The following is a 16113-nucleotide window of genomic DNA, read 5'->3' on the forward strand; positions in this document are numbered from 1 at the left end:
TGGAGCAGCTCTCTCTTTCATCTTCTCGTTGTTAAATTTAGTACAGAAGCAGAAACATTTACATCACTGAGCTGCTGTTTCCTCAAACTCTAAAACTCATTTGTTTCATTAATTTTCTTATGTGTCAATGACTTACTCAAGCAGTGACAAGGAGGAGCAGGTATTTTTTATCATTTCTAGATAGTTTATTTGTGATGGACACTGAGCTAATGAACATGTGAGTCACACTGAATCTAAAAATGTGTGTCTCATAATCAGATCTGACTCAGATTTCTTTTTTTACAAAATGACTGGTACACAAACTATGGTATCCAACGTCATGTCATCTCACCTCCCTCATCTAGAACAAAATTGTCTGCATGGTCACAACAGGCCAAATTAGATAATTTCAACAATGTCTTGAAAATCAGTGATAAAAAAAGAACATAAGGTATTAAGGTCTTAAAGAAAGAGTTTTGACTTTTTGATTGTATGAAGTATTTGCTTCAAATTATGTTTATCAGATGACTTCATTAAAACTCCCTCACTTTGCATTCATGACATCGTAGGAGGAAAGATCAGTTTCAGAAAAGCACAAGGAAATTCAAATAAATTCTTCTTTATTGTGATATTTGTCTTGGGAGAAGTTTTCCCTCTGTCACATTAGTCCCACACACACACACACACACACACACACACACGCAAACACACACACACACACACACACAGAATAATGTAAACAGTATAATACCTCAGTCTCCTGAGAGCAGCCAGAGGAGGAAGTGTAAATGATGAAGAGGAGGAGGAGGAGGAAAGATGGGAGTTTCTGATTGTTATGTTGCTGCAGTTAACATACCATCAGTGTGATAAAGGGGCACTGAGTGTAACTGATTTAACTCACAGATTCTTGTGAGACCTGTCATCAATTTCACGGAAAATCCAGATAGTATATACATATAGAAAAAAAATTGAAAAATTGTTTTTTTTATAGAAAAAAGTACATTACAGTCAAATAAGATCTTATGTATCATGTTGTGAATTACTTGTTTTTTAAAAGTTATTGGATGTATTTCATATATTCCTGTAATTCTAGTTCTAGAATAATCATTTAAGAAGATTTTATCAGTCACAAAAGCTTTAAGATAAATAAAGCAAACATTTTTCATTGAATTAAATTGAATTGAATTGAATTGAATTGCATTGCATTGCATTGAATTGAATTGAATTGAATTGAATTGAATTGAATTGAATTGAATTAATATGGTGTGATAACGTAAGAGTAAAAACAAAATTATGTGCAGAGCAGCTAACAGTAAAAGCATCACAAGATTGAAATGAAATAAGGTAAATATTATTCCACAGAATAAAAACGCTAGTTAAAGGTACATCAATTCAGGAAATCTATTTTCAAGTGTTTTGCAATTCAAAACAAATTCACATTTTCATGTAATGTAAATTATATTGCATTGTTCGAGACAGAGACACGTTTTGAATTAAAGTATTTTTAATTCTCTACCTTTCTGTTTGTCCATGTCTGTCTGTGTTTTGCCTCAGTCACAGCTGCTCTTCAGCCTCATATCTCCACCAAAGATTTTGGACCACAAAATCACAGACAGATCTGCTCCTGTTTTCTCCTCACTCTGACTCACCGAGTCCTTGACACTAGAGGGAGGAGAGAGAGGATGGACCAGGACGCTCATTATGCATGAGGGGAGGGAGGCAAGCAGGAAACAATAGCATCCTCTATGAACTCACTCTCCTGCATGAGAGTCCAAAGAGAAGGTCTTGATCCACTGCTGCCTCTAATGGTAAGTGTAAATGTGTTATTTTACGACTTCAGTGTTTTAGGGACTTTTGTTAGGGTTAAGCTTAGTGTTAGTTTAATTTTTCCTGCAACTCCTGTTCCCACAAGATAAAAACGCAATTTTTCTCTCTGGTATTTTCAAACTTCAATTTTAACACATTGTAGACTTACGCTGATATAGATTTCATTAGATGAGACTTTTGTCTGTTTTACCCTAATCTTCAGTTTCCATAAGATGAAGTGGCAGACATATTCTTAAAATATTGTACACTTAAGCTGGTGTAAATTTTTATCAAATGACACTTCTGTGAAGTTGCTAAAATGATTTTTCCCCCCTTGTGTTTCTGCTGGTTGACATGTTTTCAGTGAGTGCATGTCTGCTGACTTCTGAGCAAATAAACAGCCCAGTTATCTCTGACTAATGTGTCAGTACCTAATATAAACACAGTTAAAAGGCGTGAACTATGACTTAGTACTTAATTTTATTTTTGTTGATCATATGCAGACGCGTGTGAGAGGAAGTTAAACACAGTGTTCTTAAAGCAAAAAAAAAATGCTCTTTATTGTACCTCCTGCAATCATTCACATCACCATTCATCTGTTACATTACCTGTATCCACATGTGACAACTACACAAGAATTATCATTCAGTGATTCAGTATGTACAGCAGCAGCAGGGTGACCACAGCTGTGTCACTGTCAACTTCATTATATCAAACCATTTAAATAAAGGTTAAAGCAAATGTATGTGAGATCTTCATGTAACATAATGCATACAGCAGTTCCATGAGCCTATCAGACATGTTGACAGTGATGTTGCATTGTGACATCACCCTGCATGTTAGAAAAGTCGATGAAAAAAACCTTGAAATGTACAAAACACGGAACAATCTTTGTGTCATCATGGTGTTAGTCACGGCAAAGCCACTTCCTGTCTCTAATACAAAACACAACCAATCAGAACAAAGCATGAATCCTCTTAGTGAATCAAGAAATTAAAAGAACAATGTAAATTGTCTCAACGTAAAATGAATAATGTGCATTTACTCAAAAAAAATCAAATATCCTTTATTTTTTTATTTTTTTCCAGTCTTTTCTTGTTCCACAGATACAGGAAGCATGAGGTGGTAAGGTGTGTGAGTCAGACATGGAGGTGAGAGTGAGCTCATGTCAAACAAAAACAGCGTAAATGACTGTAAGCACATGAGAACTCAATCATCAGATCAAATAAGAGAGTAAATACCAGTGCGGTGTCACAAATGAAAAGTCCCTCACTTAAAAGAGGCATACGGTGCTGAAGCAAAGACCTTAGTCAGAAGTCAGCAAGTTTGCAAGTCACGGAAAAAATTGCAGAGAAATGAATGTATGAATGAATGAATGAAGTGCAACCAACAGCTTGAATCAAGTGATACAGTACTTTCAGAATTTACCAGGTCATTCAACTTCCTCGTTCACTTTAAGCCCCACGCCTTCCTTTGTCAGGTCTCCATTGGGGTTTTGCACATACAACACCTGTCTTCATTTTCTAATGCATCAACAAACAATAAACCTCAACTTTCATGACAGGTAAACACGTCAGGTAAATTATTCACTTCAGTTTAAATGTTTAAATTTTGAGTGAATGATGTGAACTTGGCGTCACCTGGTTCAACCAACAGTAAAACTGCATCTACACATGTCTGTTTTGACTCTGTATGAAACTTCACTGCTTGAAGTATTTGCCTCACGTTAGGTCACCCTACATCAACAAGTCAAGTCCCTTGAAATGCACAACAAACTCAGTCAGATCCACCACGTTCCACCTTCACATGAGCTCACAACTGCTTTTACTGACTTCAACATGTGAACCATGTTGATAATAATCAGATGTGATGCTGGAGGAGATTCACACTTTATAGGTGTTTAACTACAAGTGCTGCGTTTGTCACAGAGATGCTTGAGACTCTTATAAAGAAGGCATTCATCAATTTATAATGTGACTTTTGCTTAATGGTAATTTCCCATCATTCCTCTTGTATTGTTGTTGTATTTTGTTTCCTTCAGAAATATCCATGGAAATGATTTTAGCCACTTTCCATTCTTTCACGTTGTTTTTCTTTAAGGTGAAAATAGATAATTTGATGATTTTACTTGTCAGAGTTTCAATATCAAGGACATGGTTTTAAAAAATAGCTGCACGTCATTTGGTCGCTAAGCAACACTAGCCAATGCTAAATGTTTGCAACCTGCTAAATGAACAAACCAGAGCCACGTGGAGGGTTCATTGTATAGTGATAAGTATAGTGAGTGATTCCAGATACAGCCTCCACCTCTGCTCTGGTTTGATGTTTATTGTCATTTAAGTGCGTGTGTGGCAGTGATCTTTGCTGAACTAGAAAGACATACAAAAGTCTTTGTTAAACTTCTAACTGTCTCTAAAAGAGTTTCACTCGTTAATTCTTGTTTTTTAATTTGCTATGGTTTGAATTAGCTGCTGTCAGTGACTTACTTAAGTTAAAGTCTTATTAAATTCCAACAGTTGTCATACAAAAGTGCTGTAGTTTGAACGTGGCCTAAATATAGGAGTTACATTGTATCCCACAAAGCTTCATCCAGTTAGGAGCCACAACTCAGAAAACACCAGGTTGGGCATCAGCATATATGCACATGTATGCTACACTACCAGAAATAACTTCACTACATCACTTCTTCTAATAAAGAAGTGATGTAACATTAGCCAGAGTTAGCTTGTAAGCAACTAGGCAACTTATTGTTGGAAAGCTTATAAGTAAAAAAATTATGTGTACTGCAAGTTCTATGGCTTTATTACAGGTTTAACCCAAGTGATAAGTGGTTGTGATGTCGCACATAACAATGTGAAAAATAATTTACAAAATTGACATCATGCTCTATTAAAGAGGTGAGTGAGTGAGAGAGACCCTTAACTTCTGTTATTGATGTTATACATCAAGTGAGAAGTCTCATTTTCCCTTAGACTTCCAGTCTTTTTCCATCCAACAAAGTCACCCCCTGGTGGCTATTTAATATATTCTTATATTCTTAGAAGGCTATGTCCATTTTTTTAATATGTGTACGGTTTAACCCGAGCCAGGCTGTACAAGAAAGATAGCAATCATCACTCAAATCATCACATTCCACAAGAGTAGATGCATACTGTTAAAATGCATCATGTAAATTATTGGTATCAGATTTGTATTAATAATTATGGTGGCCTGGAAGTGCAAACCAGTATTACAAAATATTACAAATACCAAAACAAATGAACAAAAGTTAAAAAAAATGTACATAATGCAAAACACTTTTACAAATCCTGAAACAAATTTACAAATGCCACAGTCCTTACGGAAGGGAATGTCCCAATTCGAGACATGCCTATGCCCCTGTCTCGAGGTGTCCTGTGGACTGTTTTATAGGTGTCTCTTTTACTATTGCTGTTACATATTACTGTAACAAAGAAGTAAACAACCGGACTACTGGCATTTTTCCTTTACCCCCAGAATGCATTGCGTGTTAGTCACATAGCTCAATAATATGATCATGCACAACTTTTTTGACAAATCTGAGCAACTCCATAGGAATGAATGGAGCCAAAGGGGCGGTGCTGTATCCAGTTCTTATAATACATCCATGACAAAACCTCACTCTGTCTCACTCGCAGCAATTGGGACATTCCCTTTCCGTAAGGACTGTGGCATTTGTAAATTTGCTTCAGGATTTGTAAAAGTGTTTTGCATTTTGTAAATTTGTTTTGGAAAATGTAAATTTGTTTTAACTTTTGTTTATTTGTTTTGGTATTTGTAAAAGTGTTTTGCATTTTGTAAATTTGTTTCGGAAAATGTAAATTTGTTTCAAGTTTTATTAATTTGTTTCTGTATTTGTAAATTTGTTTCAGGTTTGTAATACTGGTTTGCACTTCCAGGCCACTGTAAATAATGGGCGAAAAACAACATCACTGACAGCAGCTTTAAAATGTCCCATGTTTACACTTGTTGTTCAGATGATGGTGATAATGGTCTGTGATTCTGATAGTTTTGTTCAGAGTCATGAGGGATGTATGGGAGTGTGGGACATGGAGTCTCAGCAACAGTCAGAAGAGACAGAACTTCTTCTTCAGCTCATTCCTCTTCCAGAGAGAGAGGCAGTTGAACTCTTCAATGGACATGCCGAAAATACTGAAGAACTCGTCCTGAGAGAGGAGTCTCTGCAGGGACATGAGACATACAGAAAAAAGCAGAGAGAGAAATGAATACCATTATTTAATACAGTGAGGAGCATATAAAAACTGCTCTTTGCTCTCATAATAATATTTTCCAGCAGGCTGTACACTGAGAGGCTGTTTGCCTCTGCTTTCTCTCACTCACTTGTTTGTATTTCCATCATTTTGGGTGTTAAGTGCAGGTGGTAGAGCCCCAGTGCACCAAGACTAAAGATGCGTTCCCATCAAATGTGAAGCTGTTTTCCATGACACATTTAGTGAGGGCTGCATCAAGTTAACACAAACAGCAACTCATGGACCAGTGCTTAGAGTTAACTACATTAGTAACGTGTGAGGAACAGCTTGAATCAAGTGACACACACATATGTTTAGTAGCTACTAGGTAGTCCCCTCATTTTCTGTCCTGTCCTTCATTCTTCATCTGGTAAATGACCTGTATTAATAAAGTGGTTTTCTACTGGGCAGTCCAAGGAAAGAATTTGGGCTTGCAAGGCACCCAACCCCCCATTGCTCCCCGGGCACAGTTATGTGCTGCCCACTGCTCCTGTACCTGGCTTGTGTGTGTTCACTAGTGCTGTGTAATAAGGATGGGTTAGCAGACCACTCCAGCTTATCATTCAGTACCACCTATGGATGTATTATTAGAACTGGATAGAGCACCCCCCCTCTGCCTTGAAGACAATTTTGTTATGGTGGCCACTGCAACAAAAAATACTCATGCAGCCCAAAAAGCAATTTCCCATTGACCACAATAGTAAAGGAGACACCCATAAAACTGTTCACAGGACACCTCGAGACATGGACGTAGGCATGTATAGATCTTTATATTCTATATTTTTAATTCATGGAGTTTCACATAACCTTCCTAAAGGCCATAAAAAGCCCAGAGAAATCTTATTTCCCAGAGTGACGTCACAGGTGTGTACGAGCACAGCAAAGCGCGGTCATGTGGCGTCTCGGGAACGGCGCTACTGTCAGAGAACCGTACGATGTGAAAACTTTAAGAGAAATGTGAATAAATGAAAGCAATGATGGGTTTTCTTTTACATTTTTTAAAATATTACAACAAAGCAGGTTTTAGTTATTTATTTGTTGCTCATGAGGATTTATTTTCAAACTTATTATCGTATGTTTTAACGAGCTGCTGTGTGGATTCATACTGACATTGTAAACACGGGGCAGACGACGATGTGGACTGTGGAGCTGTGACCGTGTGATGCAATATTTTATGATTATTATATTTACTATAAATTGTAATTATACGTTAGCTTTATTTGTAAACATTACATCACATGTCATTTAGCAGACGCTTTTATCTAAAGCGACTTACAAGGGAATTGAGTACAACATGCCTGGGGTGGAGTTGAACTTGGGACCATTAAGTCTTTGCACACAGGGTCTTAACCACAGGCGCTCTTAACCACTGAGCCACTCCACCACCTAAACCACCTACATAAACAGTTAGAAATGTGAACTTCGAAATTTAAATGTATGTAAAATTGTCATTATTTTCTTAGACAATAATATATAAAATCCCTGAGTTCTGTGACAGCAACATTTTGTATTTTACAACATTTTTGATGATTAGCATACAGTATATCAGTGAATGGAAAATCAAGCAAGAAAACAATAATTCCTGTAAAAACACATATAAACTAATAGCCACGGTCAATTAAATTAACCATTAAATTGATAATTTGAACCTGTAATTTCGTCATTATACTTTTCAGCTTACTGTATTCACTATCGTTGGTTTTGACATTCATTTACAAATCCATGGTTTAAAGCCCGAAGCTAACGTGCCATCGGTATTCATGAAATCCGCTTGCGCACGTCAGTAGCGTACTCCCATCATGCCTTTTCGCTGAAACCAAGCGAGAGCGAGAACGCGGGCGGCTCATTCACGTAGCCGAAAGGCATTATGGGAGTAACACTACTGCGCACACTCTATGGGCCGCACAACCTGGAAATAAACACGGAAGTCAGAAACTTTTTTGGCATATGTGCTGGGTGAGCAACTCCATAGGAAGGAATGAACGGAGCCAAAGGGGCGGTGCTCTATCCAGTTCTTATAATACATCCATGGTACCACCCCCAGGTATTTGTAGCACTGCACTGTCTCTACCTTCACTCCCCCAATGCAGACTGACTGGCATGGTGTTTTTGATCTCCTGAACACCACCAATTCATTGGTCTTGGTGGTGTTCAGGAGAAGGCAGTTCCTCATGCTCCAGTCAGTGAAGGCCTCCACAAGGTCCCTGTATCCCCCCCTCCTGTCCACTGTGCACACACGCCACAAATGACTAATTCTAAATTCTGTGACAAAGTGATGTGTTGTGAGGATAGAGTTCTAGTTTGCGAAACTGATTAATGGTACATTTATTTTTTAATATTATTAGGGCCAGAGCCACAAATGGCAGGGGCCGGACGGCTCCTTGTCAAATTATGCAGGTCAGGTCTGGCGAAAATGCAATATTGGCATAGGTCCCGAACCTGTGCATCACTCAAGGGCTCTATAGCGCCCCCTAAGGTGAAAACAGAGGCAAAATTGAGTTTCACCAAATTTCCCGAAACCTGGTGTAAAGATGTTATAGACCAAGACAAACAAAAAAGTCGATCGTAACCATGGCCTCAACTCAACAGGAAGTCAACCATTTTGAATTTTAAACTCGTCCGAGTTTGAGTAGTAGTCTATTCATTTATTTAGAATTTTGGCAGATTTGATCCTCCATACAACTATTGCTATTGCAATTTATATCTTTAAACATAAATAAAGAGAAGTAAAACAAACAGCTGCGTGCAGTATTTTGAATGTTTTCTTGACACTGTTTTGTTGTTTTCTTTAAGATCAAACTAAGACAGTGTTTACCTCTAGTCTGGTTCTGTCCACACCAGGTGGCAGTTTGCTTCGTCCTTTGTGGGTCACCACCAGCATTTCATAAGGGTAAATCTGCAGATATTACATCATCAGCTCATCGTTAGTGAGACAAGTGTTACACTGTGATGAAAAGTGTGATTCAGATGAACTCACCATTTGAACAACAATAACAACAACAATGATAATAATAACAACAACAATAAAAAATGAAAAACACATTACTTTTACATTATTCTCTAACATGCTGGGGAGCGAGTTTCCTCTGTCCATTCTGGAATCACCGTTCTGCAACACACAATACACAACACACATTTAGAGAAAAAAACTGATGTAATGAGTGCAGATGATGTTGACTTAAATCATCATACTGTACCTGCACACCTGTAGGAAGACAGAGAGAAAAAATATATAAATGAATTATTACTTTCCTTAGATGAAATTATGCAGATTTAAGGTAAATAATCGGCTTAGCTTTAAAGTTCATCCTCATGCCAAAAAATGGAAACACTGAACTGCCAGTGAGTCTGCTGATAATTTTGACTATTTCTGTGAAAACAATTCATTTCTAATCGTTTTTAACAGGTGACAAAAGCATATACAGTAAAGGAGATTATAAAGATCATCCTTCTTTTTTTTGGGGGGGGGGCTTATTAAAAAATGTTTTTGGTGTTTTTTTTCCACACACAAATAATTTAGGTTCAATTTAGAAAGTGGATTACTGGAATGTTTTTGTCTTGGTTTTCCAGGTTTCTATACATTTACAACTCAAAACACAACATAAATGCTTTATTGTTAACTACTGCTAGTAGTAAATAAAATAAGAACAATAAATGGAGGGCTGCATGTAAGATAAATAATGCATATAAAAAAATTACACCCATAGAAAATTTCTTTTTTTTTGCCAAAAATCTTTCGAATTAAATATCTAATCTTTACCTGCAGGAGTTTTTTCAGAGAACTCTGTTAACTGCAGCTGAAAGGACAGAGACATTTGGTTATCACTGTGATCACATGACTCTGCTGTGACTGGACAACTGTGTTCAGTGGATGTCTGTTACTCACCCTGGACAAGCCAGAGGTGGGGAAATACACAGACCTGGAGGTGTTGGACCCTGAGAGAGAGGATGAGGTGAACAAAACTGGTTAAATATACACCCACCACACCTGATTCTTACTTTTGCCTTCTTCCTTCAATGTTGAGACGTTGTAGGAAACTCAATGCTAGTTGGCTTTCACAACAAAGATCAAATATTTAAATTCCAGAAACACTTTCTCCATCCTTTGTTCTCCTCCTGCCTCATATCTGCTTCTTCCACATGCATATTTACTCCTGCTCCCTCCATTTTCCTGCCTCCTTTTTGCACCTGCTTCTTCTTTCCATCCTCCTTCCATTTTCATATTACCTTGCTCTTGGCTTTTTCATCTTTCCCCTTGCCTTCTGTTCTTTCTTTCCTGTCTCATTTCTCCTACATGATCCTTAATTTTTATGGTTTCATTGCCCCTTCATCTTTTCTCCCATTTCTGCCTCTGTCTTTCTGCCTTCCTCCTGTAAACTAACAGTATATTCTGTTAATCTGACAGTAACATACTGTTCTGCTTGGCGACACCAGAATTGTAGCCGTTCATGGTGTGTGATGAATATAAACATGGAATATGGAAACAAATCCAGTGAAGCATCAATAAAAACAATCCTGCCTTGTGTGTGTGTGTGTGTATATATATATATATATATATATATATACATATATATATATATATATATATATGTTGAGAGTGGATAAGTGTATGAGTGCATGTAACTGTATGCGGAGGTGCTGTTGCATTTATTCACGTGGCCTTTATTCACTGCGCAAGTTAGGCAGAAGAAATACGCCTAGAAGAAATAAGCCTACGCATTGACATTGTTATTCGCGGACTTCAGAGAAAGCTTACATTTATTGAATTTAATGTAAGAGCAGGGTGTTTGCGTTACAGAGCCTCACTCCATTACACCAGGCCTACGTTACCGACGTTTGCGAGGCAACGTTAGCATTGTTAGCATTGTAGCTTTGATGTACAACGTTTTAATGTGATAAAATGGATCAACACATCCTGCAAGCTGCCACAGCAGGTGTCAGTCCGAGTCAAGGCTGACACCCGCTGTGAACGCAAAACGCCAGTTTACCGGTTAGCCTCTGGTGCTAACCGATTAGCCTCCGGTGCTAAGCACTGCAGGTTGCTCTGGGTGACGTTTCGCTGTACTGCTGCAGATAAGACCAATTTAGTATTTTTATGAATTAATATGAATTCACAATAAACAATAATACACATTATGTATATGAAAATTAATTACAAAAGTCTAAACTTACTAATAAAATCATTGTGCAGTAATAAAAATGACAAACAGGGAGCTTACATACCTGTGCAAAACACAATAACATCAGTACAGCAACTTTCACGCTCTGGTTTCACATGTGCACCTTGAAAGGAGAATAAAGAAAGCAGCGGACGCGTGAAAAACCACCTGCGTGCTCCTATAGCCTAGCTTTTAAGCCACGGCTAACAAACTACTAGACTACTGTACTCGATAACAAAATTTATATAACAAGATAAATATTTTACAAGAGACCAACATTAGCAACTTATACAAAGTAATAAACAAGTCTCTGTCTAACATTTTACTGTGTGAACTCATTCAGAACTGAATGTACAATGCATATACAAGAAAACAAAAGGATTTTGGTGGAATATAAACCTATCACATGTACACATGGGCTACATCCACCCCTCCTAGATTTCGCCAAAATCCTAACCATACTTCTGAAACCAATTTAAAACACTTGTACAATGGATTCAAAATGCATATACCTGACCAGGGCTCACTGAAAACTCTAAGTTTTACCATCAGCTGTATAAGCTACCTACTCCGTAGGTCGGGTTGAGAATAAACACAAGGGTGATCAGTCCTTGGTTACTCATAGATCGACATGCTGCCTTTTACACCATGCACCTCTGTCACCTCCTAATACAAAGTACCATTCACTTAGAAAGTGTTACATCAATCATTTCAAAAATCACATATACAAAATCACAAAGGGAAACCAAACATATGTCCATCTACCTTAAAACAGTATAACAAGTGAGTGAGATTTTCTGCTAACTGAACCTGCTCCGAGACCAAAAGGTTTTTGAAACATGGACTCAATGAGACGATTGACTCTTTTACTGACCCTGCCCGCTTGTGTACTAAGTGCATGCCCTGTGTCCGCCACTGACTGTACTTGTGAACTTGTGTCATGACCTGTATCTCTTGGATGCATCCGTAACTGTGTCTGTGTGTCACCGTCTGGGGTCAGCTGAGTGTTTGACTGGTCCAAACTTGGATCTGATGAAGATGATAGGGCTGAGTCACATTCTGCGTCTAAACTGTCCAGGTCAGCGTCTCTGTTCACATAGCTCCGATCACTTGGAGAACGCTCGATTTGCTCCGCCAACTCTGGAACATCCTGACCCGGCTGGTCCAACTCAGACAATCCTTCACTTGTGATCTCTTGACCCTGAGCATCCTCCGATTCCACCACACTCACATCCTCTTCGGTGGTCACTGCAGGCAGAAAGTTGATGTCCAGGACGAGGTTGCGGTGCACTATCTTTGTGCGACCGTCACTGTCCTCCAGCTTGTATGTGTGGGTCTGCAAGTTTCTCTCTTTGACTGTATACAAAGTCGCATTCCATCTGTCAGCAAGCTTTTTCTTCCCTCTCTCACCCTTGTTTGCAATGAGCACTCTGTCCCCAATGTTCAAGTAAGTGCCTTTCACTTTTGTGTTATAGCCTTTAGCCTGTTTGTCCTGTTCCTTGATCGCATGTCGTTGTGCGATTCTGGCTGCCTCATTGAGATGTAACATTAGTGTCTTTGCATAGGTCGACTGGATCATGCAACACCTGTCTGAACATCACATCCACAGGAAGTCTCGGGGTACGGCCAAACATAAGCTGGAATGGTGCATATCCTGTAGTCTCATGCACTGTTGCATTATACGCAAATGTCAAAGTCTGTATTTGTTGAGGCCACTTTTCCTTGAGAGGAAGGGACCGCAGCATACTCCCAAGCGTTTGATCTTTCAGTTCCGCCATTTCCCATGGGATGATACGCTGTAGTATGTGACTTGGACACTCGAGAAAGCTTCAGCAGTTCTGCTATCAGCTCGCTTTCAAAATTGGCTCCCTGATCAGAATGCACACACTCAGGAAATCCGTACACACAGAAGACATGATCCCACAACTTCTTGGCTACTTGTTTTGCGGTCTGATTTATACATGGGAAAGCGTGGGCTAACTTAGTGAAATGATCCGTCACTACGAGAACATCCACAGAGTGTTGGTTACGGTCTTCTGTACTCCAGAAATCCAAACACACTAGCTCCATGGGGGCTGTAGTTCTAATGCTCTCAAGAGGGGCCCGAGCAGAAGGATCTGGTGTTTTAGCCAGAATGCACCTTTGACAGCACCTTACATACACATCAGACTCCATTTTAGAACAGAAGAAACGCTGTCTCGCTAGATGCAGGGTCCTCTCCTGCCCTTAATGTCCGGCAACATCATGTATGCCATTTAGCGCTTTGTCTTTGAGGCTATCAGGCAAGACAAACTGGTGCCTCTTCTGTTTACTGATGTTGTCTGAACTTTGAGTCTCTCCCACTGTTTGACAAACACCATGGCCTAAGCAACAAATCCTGCCCTCTCATGCCTGGAAGGACGCCTCCCTTGAATGACAAAAGGCATGATGACTGAAATGGTGGGATCAAGTTCTTGACTACGCTGGAGCTCCTCTAACTTGAACATGGGAAGCGAATCTTGCCCTTGTGACAACATATCTTGGACAGAATGGCTCAGTTCCACAGCCCTCGTCTCAACAGCAGCCTCCCACTGGTCGTGAGCATCCAGAAGAGCCTTGACAGAGACAGAATCACAGTAACATTTTGAAGGGATAGACGAGAGCTTTGTTGACTCTTTCACCCAGTGACATGGAACTTTAAGTCGAAAGGTGTCTTGGATACCATCATGATTAACACCTTCAGCTTCAGCGAGGAGATGGCTGTACTGCTCTGGGACGACCCTGTGGCTGACTGTTTTTGCAAAGGGGTCTCTGCTAAGAGCATCAGCCACAATGTTCTTGGTGCCAGGTATATGCTTCAAGTCAAACGTGTAAGGGGCAAGCTTAGACACCCAATGCTGCTCACATGCATCTAGCTTGGGTTTCGTCATGATATAGGTAATCACGACGGGGTGGAGTGGCTCAGTGGGTAAGACCGGTACCCTTTGTGCGAAAGACATCTTTGTCCCAATGGTCGCAAGTTCGACTCCACCCCTGGCTAATTGTACTCAATTCCATTGTAAGTCGCTTTGGATAAAAGTGTCCTCTAAATGACATGTAATGTAATAGGTAAGAGGGTTGTTGTCAGCCCATACTGTAAAAGAATGACCTCTTAACCAATGACTGAATTTCTCACACCCACTCCATTTCAAGCCTGTGTGCTGGATATCTCTTCTGAGATTTGCTCAGTGTCTTATTAGCAGGGCGTGCTTTTTCTTCACCAGCTCGTATCTGTGACAGTACAGCTCCAAGGTGACGCATCAATTGATAGGACCAAAGGCAGCGAGAAATCGGGGTGCGAGAGAACAACACAGTTCAAAATACTCTCTTTCAGGTTACACAGAGCCTTATCACACACATCTGTCCAGTCAGAGGGCTTGAGTTTCCTGTAAGAGCCAGCGTTAGAGTCTGTCTTGACTTTACCACGCTTCTTTTGGCCAGCGGTGAGAGCAAACAGTGGTTTTGCTATGGAGGAGCAGTTAGCGATGAAATGTTGATAGTAAAACACCATTCCAAGGAAAGATTTTATTCTCTTCACAGATGATGTGCAGCCATCGTCCTCCACCAGATCCGTCTTTGACATCTTTGTTATAACCTCAACTTTTGCCGGGTCCATTGCCACTCCATCCCCATCGATAACATGTCCCAAAAATCTGACTGAGGATCTCATCAAGTGGCATTTCTTGGGATTCAGTTTAAGGTTATGGAGTCTGAGTCGCTGGTAAACAACCTCTAACCTCTTCAAAGCCTCTTCTTGAGTTGCTGCAAACACAAGTAGATCATCCAAATGGCACAACAGGTGACTGAAATTCAGATCTCCAAATATGCTGATCATCATCCGATGAGCACAGAGGATCATCGGATGCCCCCTCCCTTCCCTCAGAGACATCTACTCTTCCCGCTGCCTCAGAGCTGAGGCAATCACAGAAGACAGTTCCCACCCCGCACATCACCTCTTCGACCTGTTACCCTCTGGCAGACGCTACAGGTCCATCAAAACCAGAACAAACAGACTCAGAAACAGCTTTTACCCACAAGCCATCACTGCACTGAACACAAACAAACACTGACACACACACACACACACACACACACACACACACACACACACTGACTGACACGCACACACACCACCCAAGGACATTGTGCATATACTGTAACAACACTGTACATACTACCTATTTATCTATTTTATATCCTTTGCACTGAACATTGTTCCTTTGCACTGAACATTGTTCCTTTTTTTTATTACCTTTACTTTTTTACGTACTTGACACTTGGTTGCTGCTATAATTTCGTTGTACATGTGCAATGACAATTAAAGGTTTCTGATTTCTGATTTCTGAATGAGGCGGGGCTGTTGCACAGACCTTGGGGCATCCGATTATACTCATACAATCTCATCGGAGTTGTGAATGCCGTGTATTTCTTGTCCTTCTCTGCCATTGGAATGTTATAGAAACCAGAAGTGAGGTCCATCGTGCTGAAGTAGGTGTTCCCTCCCAAAGCGGCCAGTCTGATTGGTGTGGTAATGGGTGTGCATCTTTGAGTGTTCTCTCGTTTAGCCATCTGTAATCAGTGCAAAGCCTCAAACTGCCATTTTTTTTACACACTAGGGGGGATGCATACTCACTCACTGACTTCCTTATAATTTCCTGTTCTTCCATGTCAGACAGGACCACTTGATCAGCGTGGCACTGTTCAATGTCGATGTCAGCAAGTCCAGCCCGCTGTAATCTGCAATATCATGCTTTTTCCACTGTTTGCTTTTTGAGTTGGCTGGTGCCTTGGAAAATCTCAAAATCCTCCACAGTTAAACAAGGAGACACATCGGCCAATTTGCTGTTTCTTTTGAGGGTGATGGGTTTGTCCAACAGGTTGGC

At 39.9% G+C, this 16113-nt stretch overlaps 2 protein-coding genes across 3 annotated transcripts in view; both read right to left on the reverse strand.

Annotated features, from left to right (window-relative positions):
• si:dkey-220o5.5 (actin filament-associated protein 1-like 2) overlaps nt 1-1786 on the reverse strand; it is a 32724-nt gene extending 30938 nt beyond the window's left edge. Inside the window, exon 1 of the mRNA XM_058636763.1 lies at nt 1496-1786. Within this exon, the coding sequence (XP_058492746.1) occupies nt 1496-1511 (16 nt within the window). The 5' untranslated portion in view covers nt 1512-1786. The remainder of the gene's footprint in view (nt 1-1495) is intronic.
• A 460-nt stretch (nt 1787-2246) lies between these two features.
• Nucleotides 2247-16113, reverse strand: part of LOC131463757 (dematin-like) — a 50911-nt gene continuing 37044 nt past the window's right edge. Inside the window, exons 12-17 of one of the 2 annotated variants that reach the window (XM_058635768.1) lie at nt 9940-9989; nt 9814-9850; nt 9251-9258; nt 9106-9162; nt 8869-8949; nt 2247-5984 (exon numbers count right to left, since the gene is read on the reverse strand). In XM_058635768.1, coding sequence (XP_058491751.1) covers nt 5871-5984; nt 8869-8949; nt 9106-9162; nt 9251-9258; nt 9814-9850; nt 9940-9989 — 347 coding nt within the window. In that variant the 3' untranslated portion in view covers nt 2247-5870. Of the gene's footprint in view, nt 5985-8868; nt 8950-9105; nt 9163-9250; nt 9259-9765; nt 9851-9939; nt 9990-11276; nt 11337-16113 lie in introns of those variants that run through there. The other variant, XM_058635767.1, reaches the window with a different exon arrangement.

This window comes from Solea solea, chromosome 8 (assembly GCF_958295425.1).
Source record: "Solea solea chromosome 8, fSolSol10.1, whole genome shotgun sequence".
NCBI lineage: Eukaryota > Metazoa > Chordata > Actinopteri > Pleuronectiformes > Soleidae > Solea > Solea solea.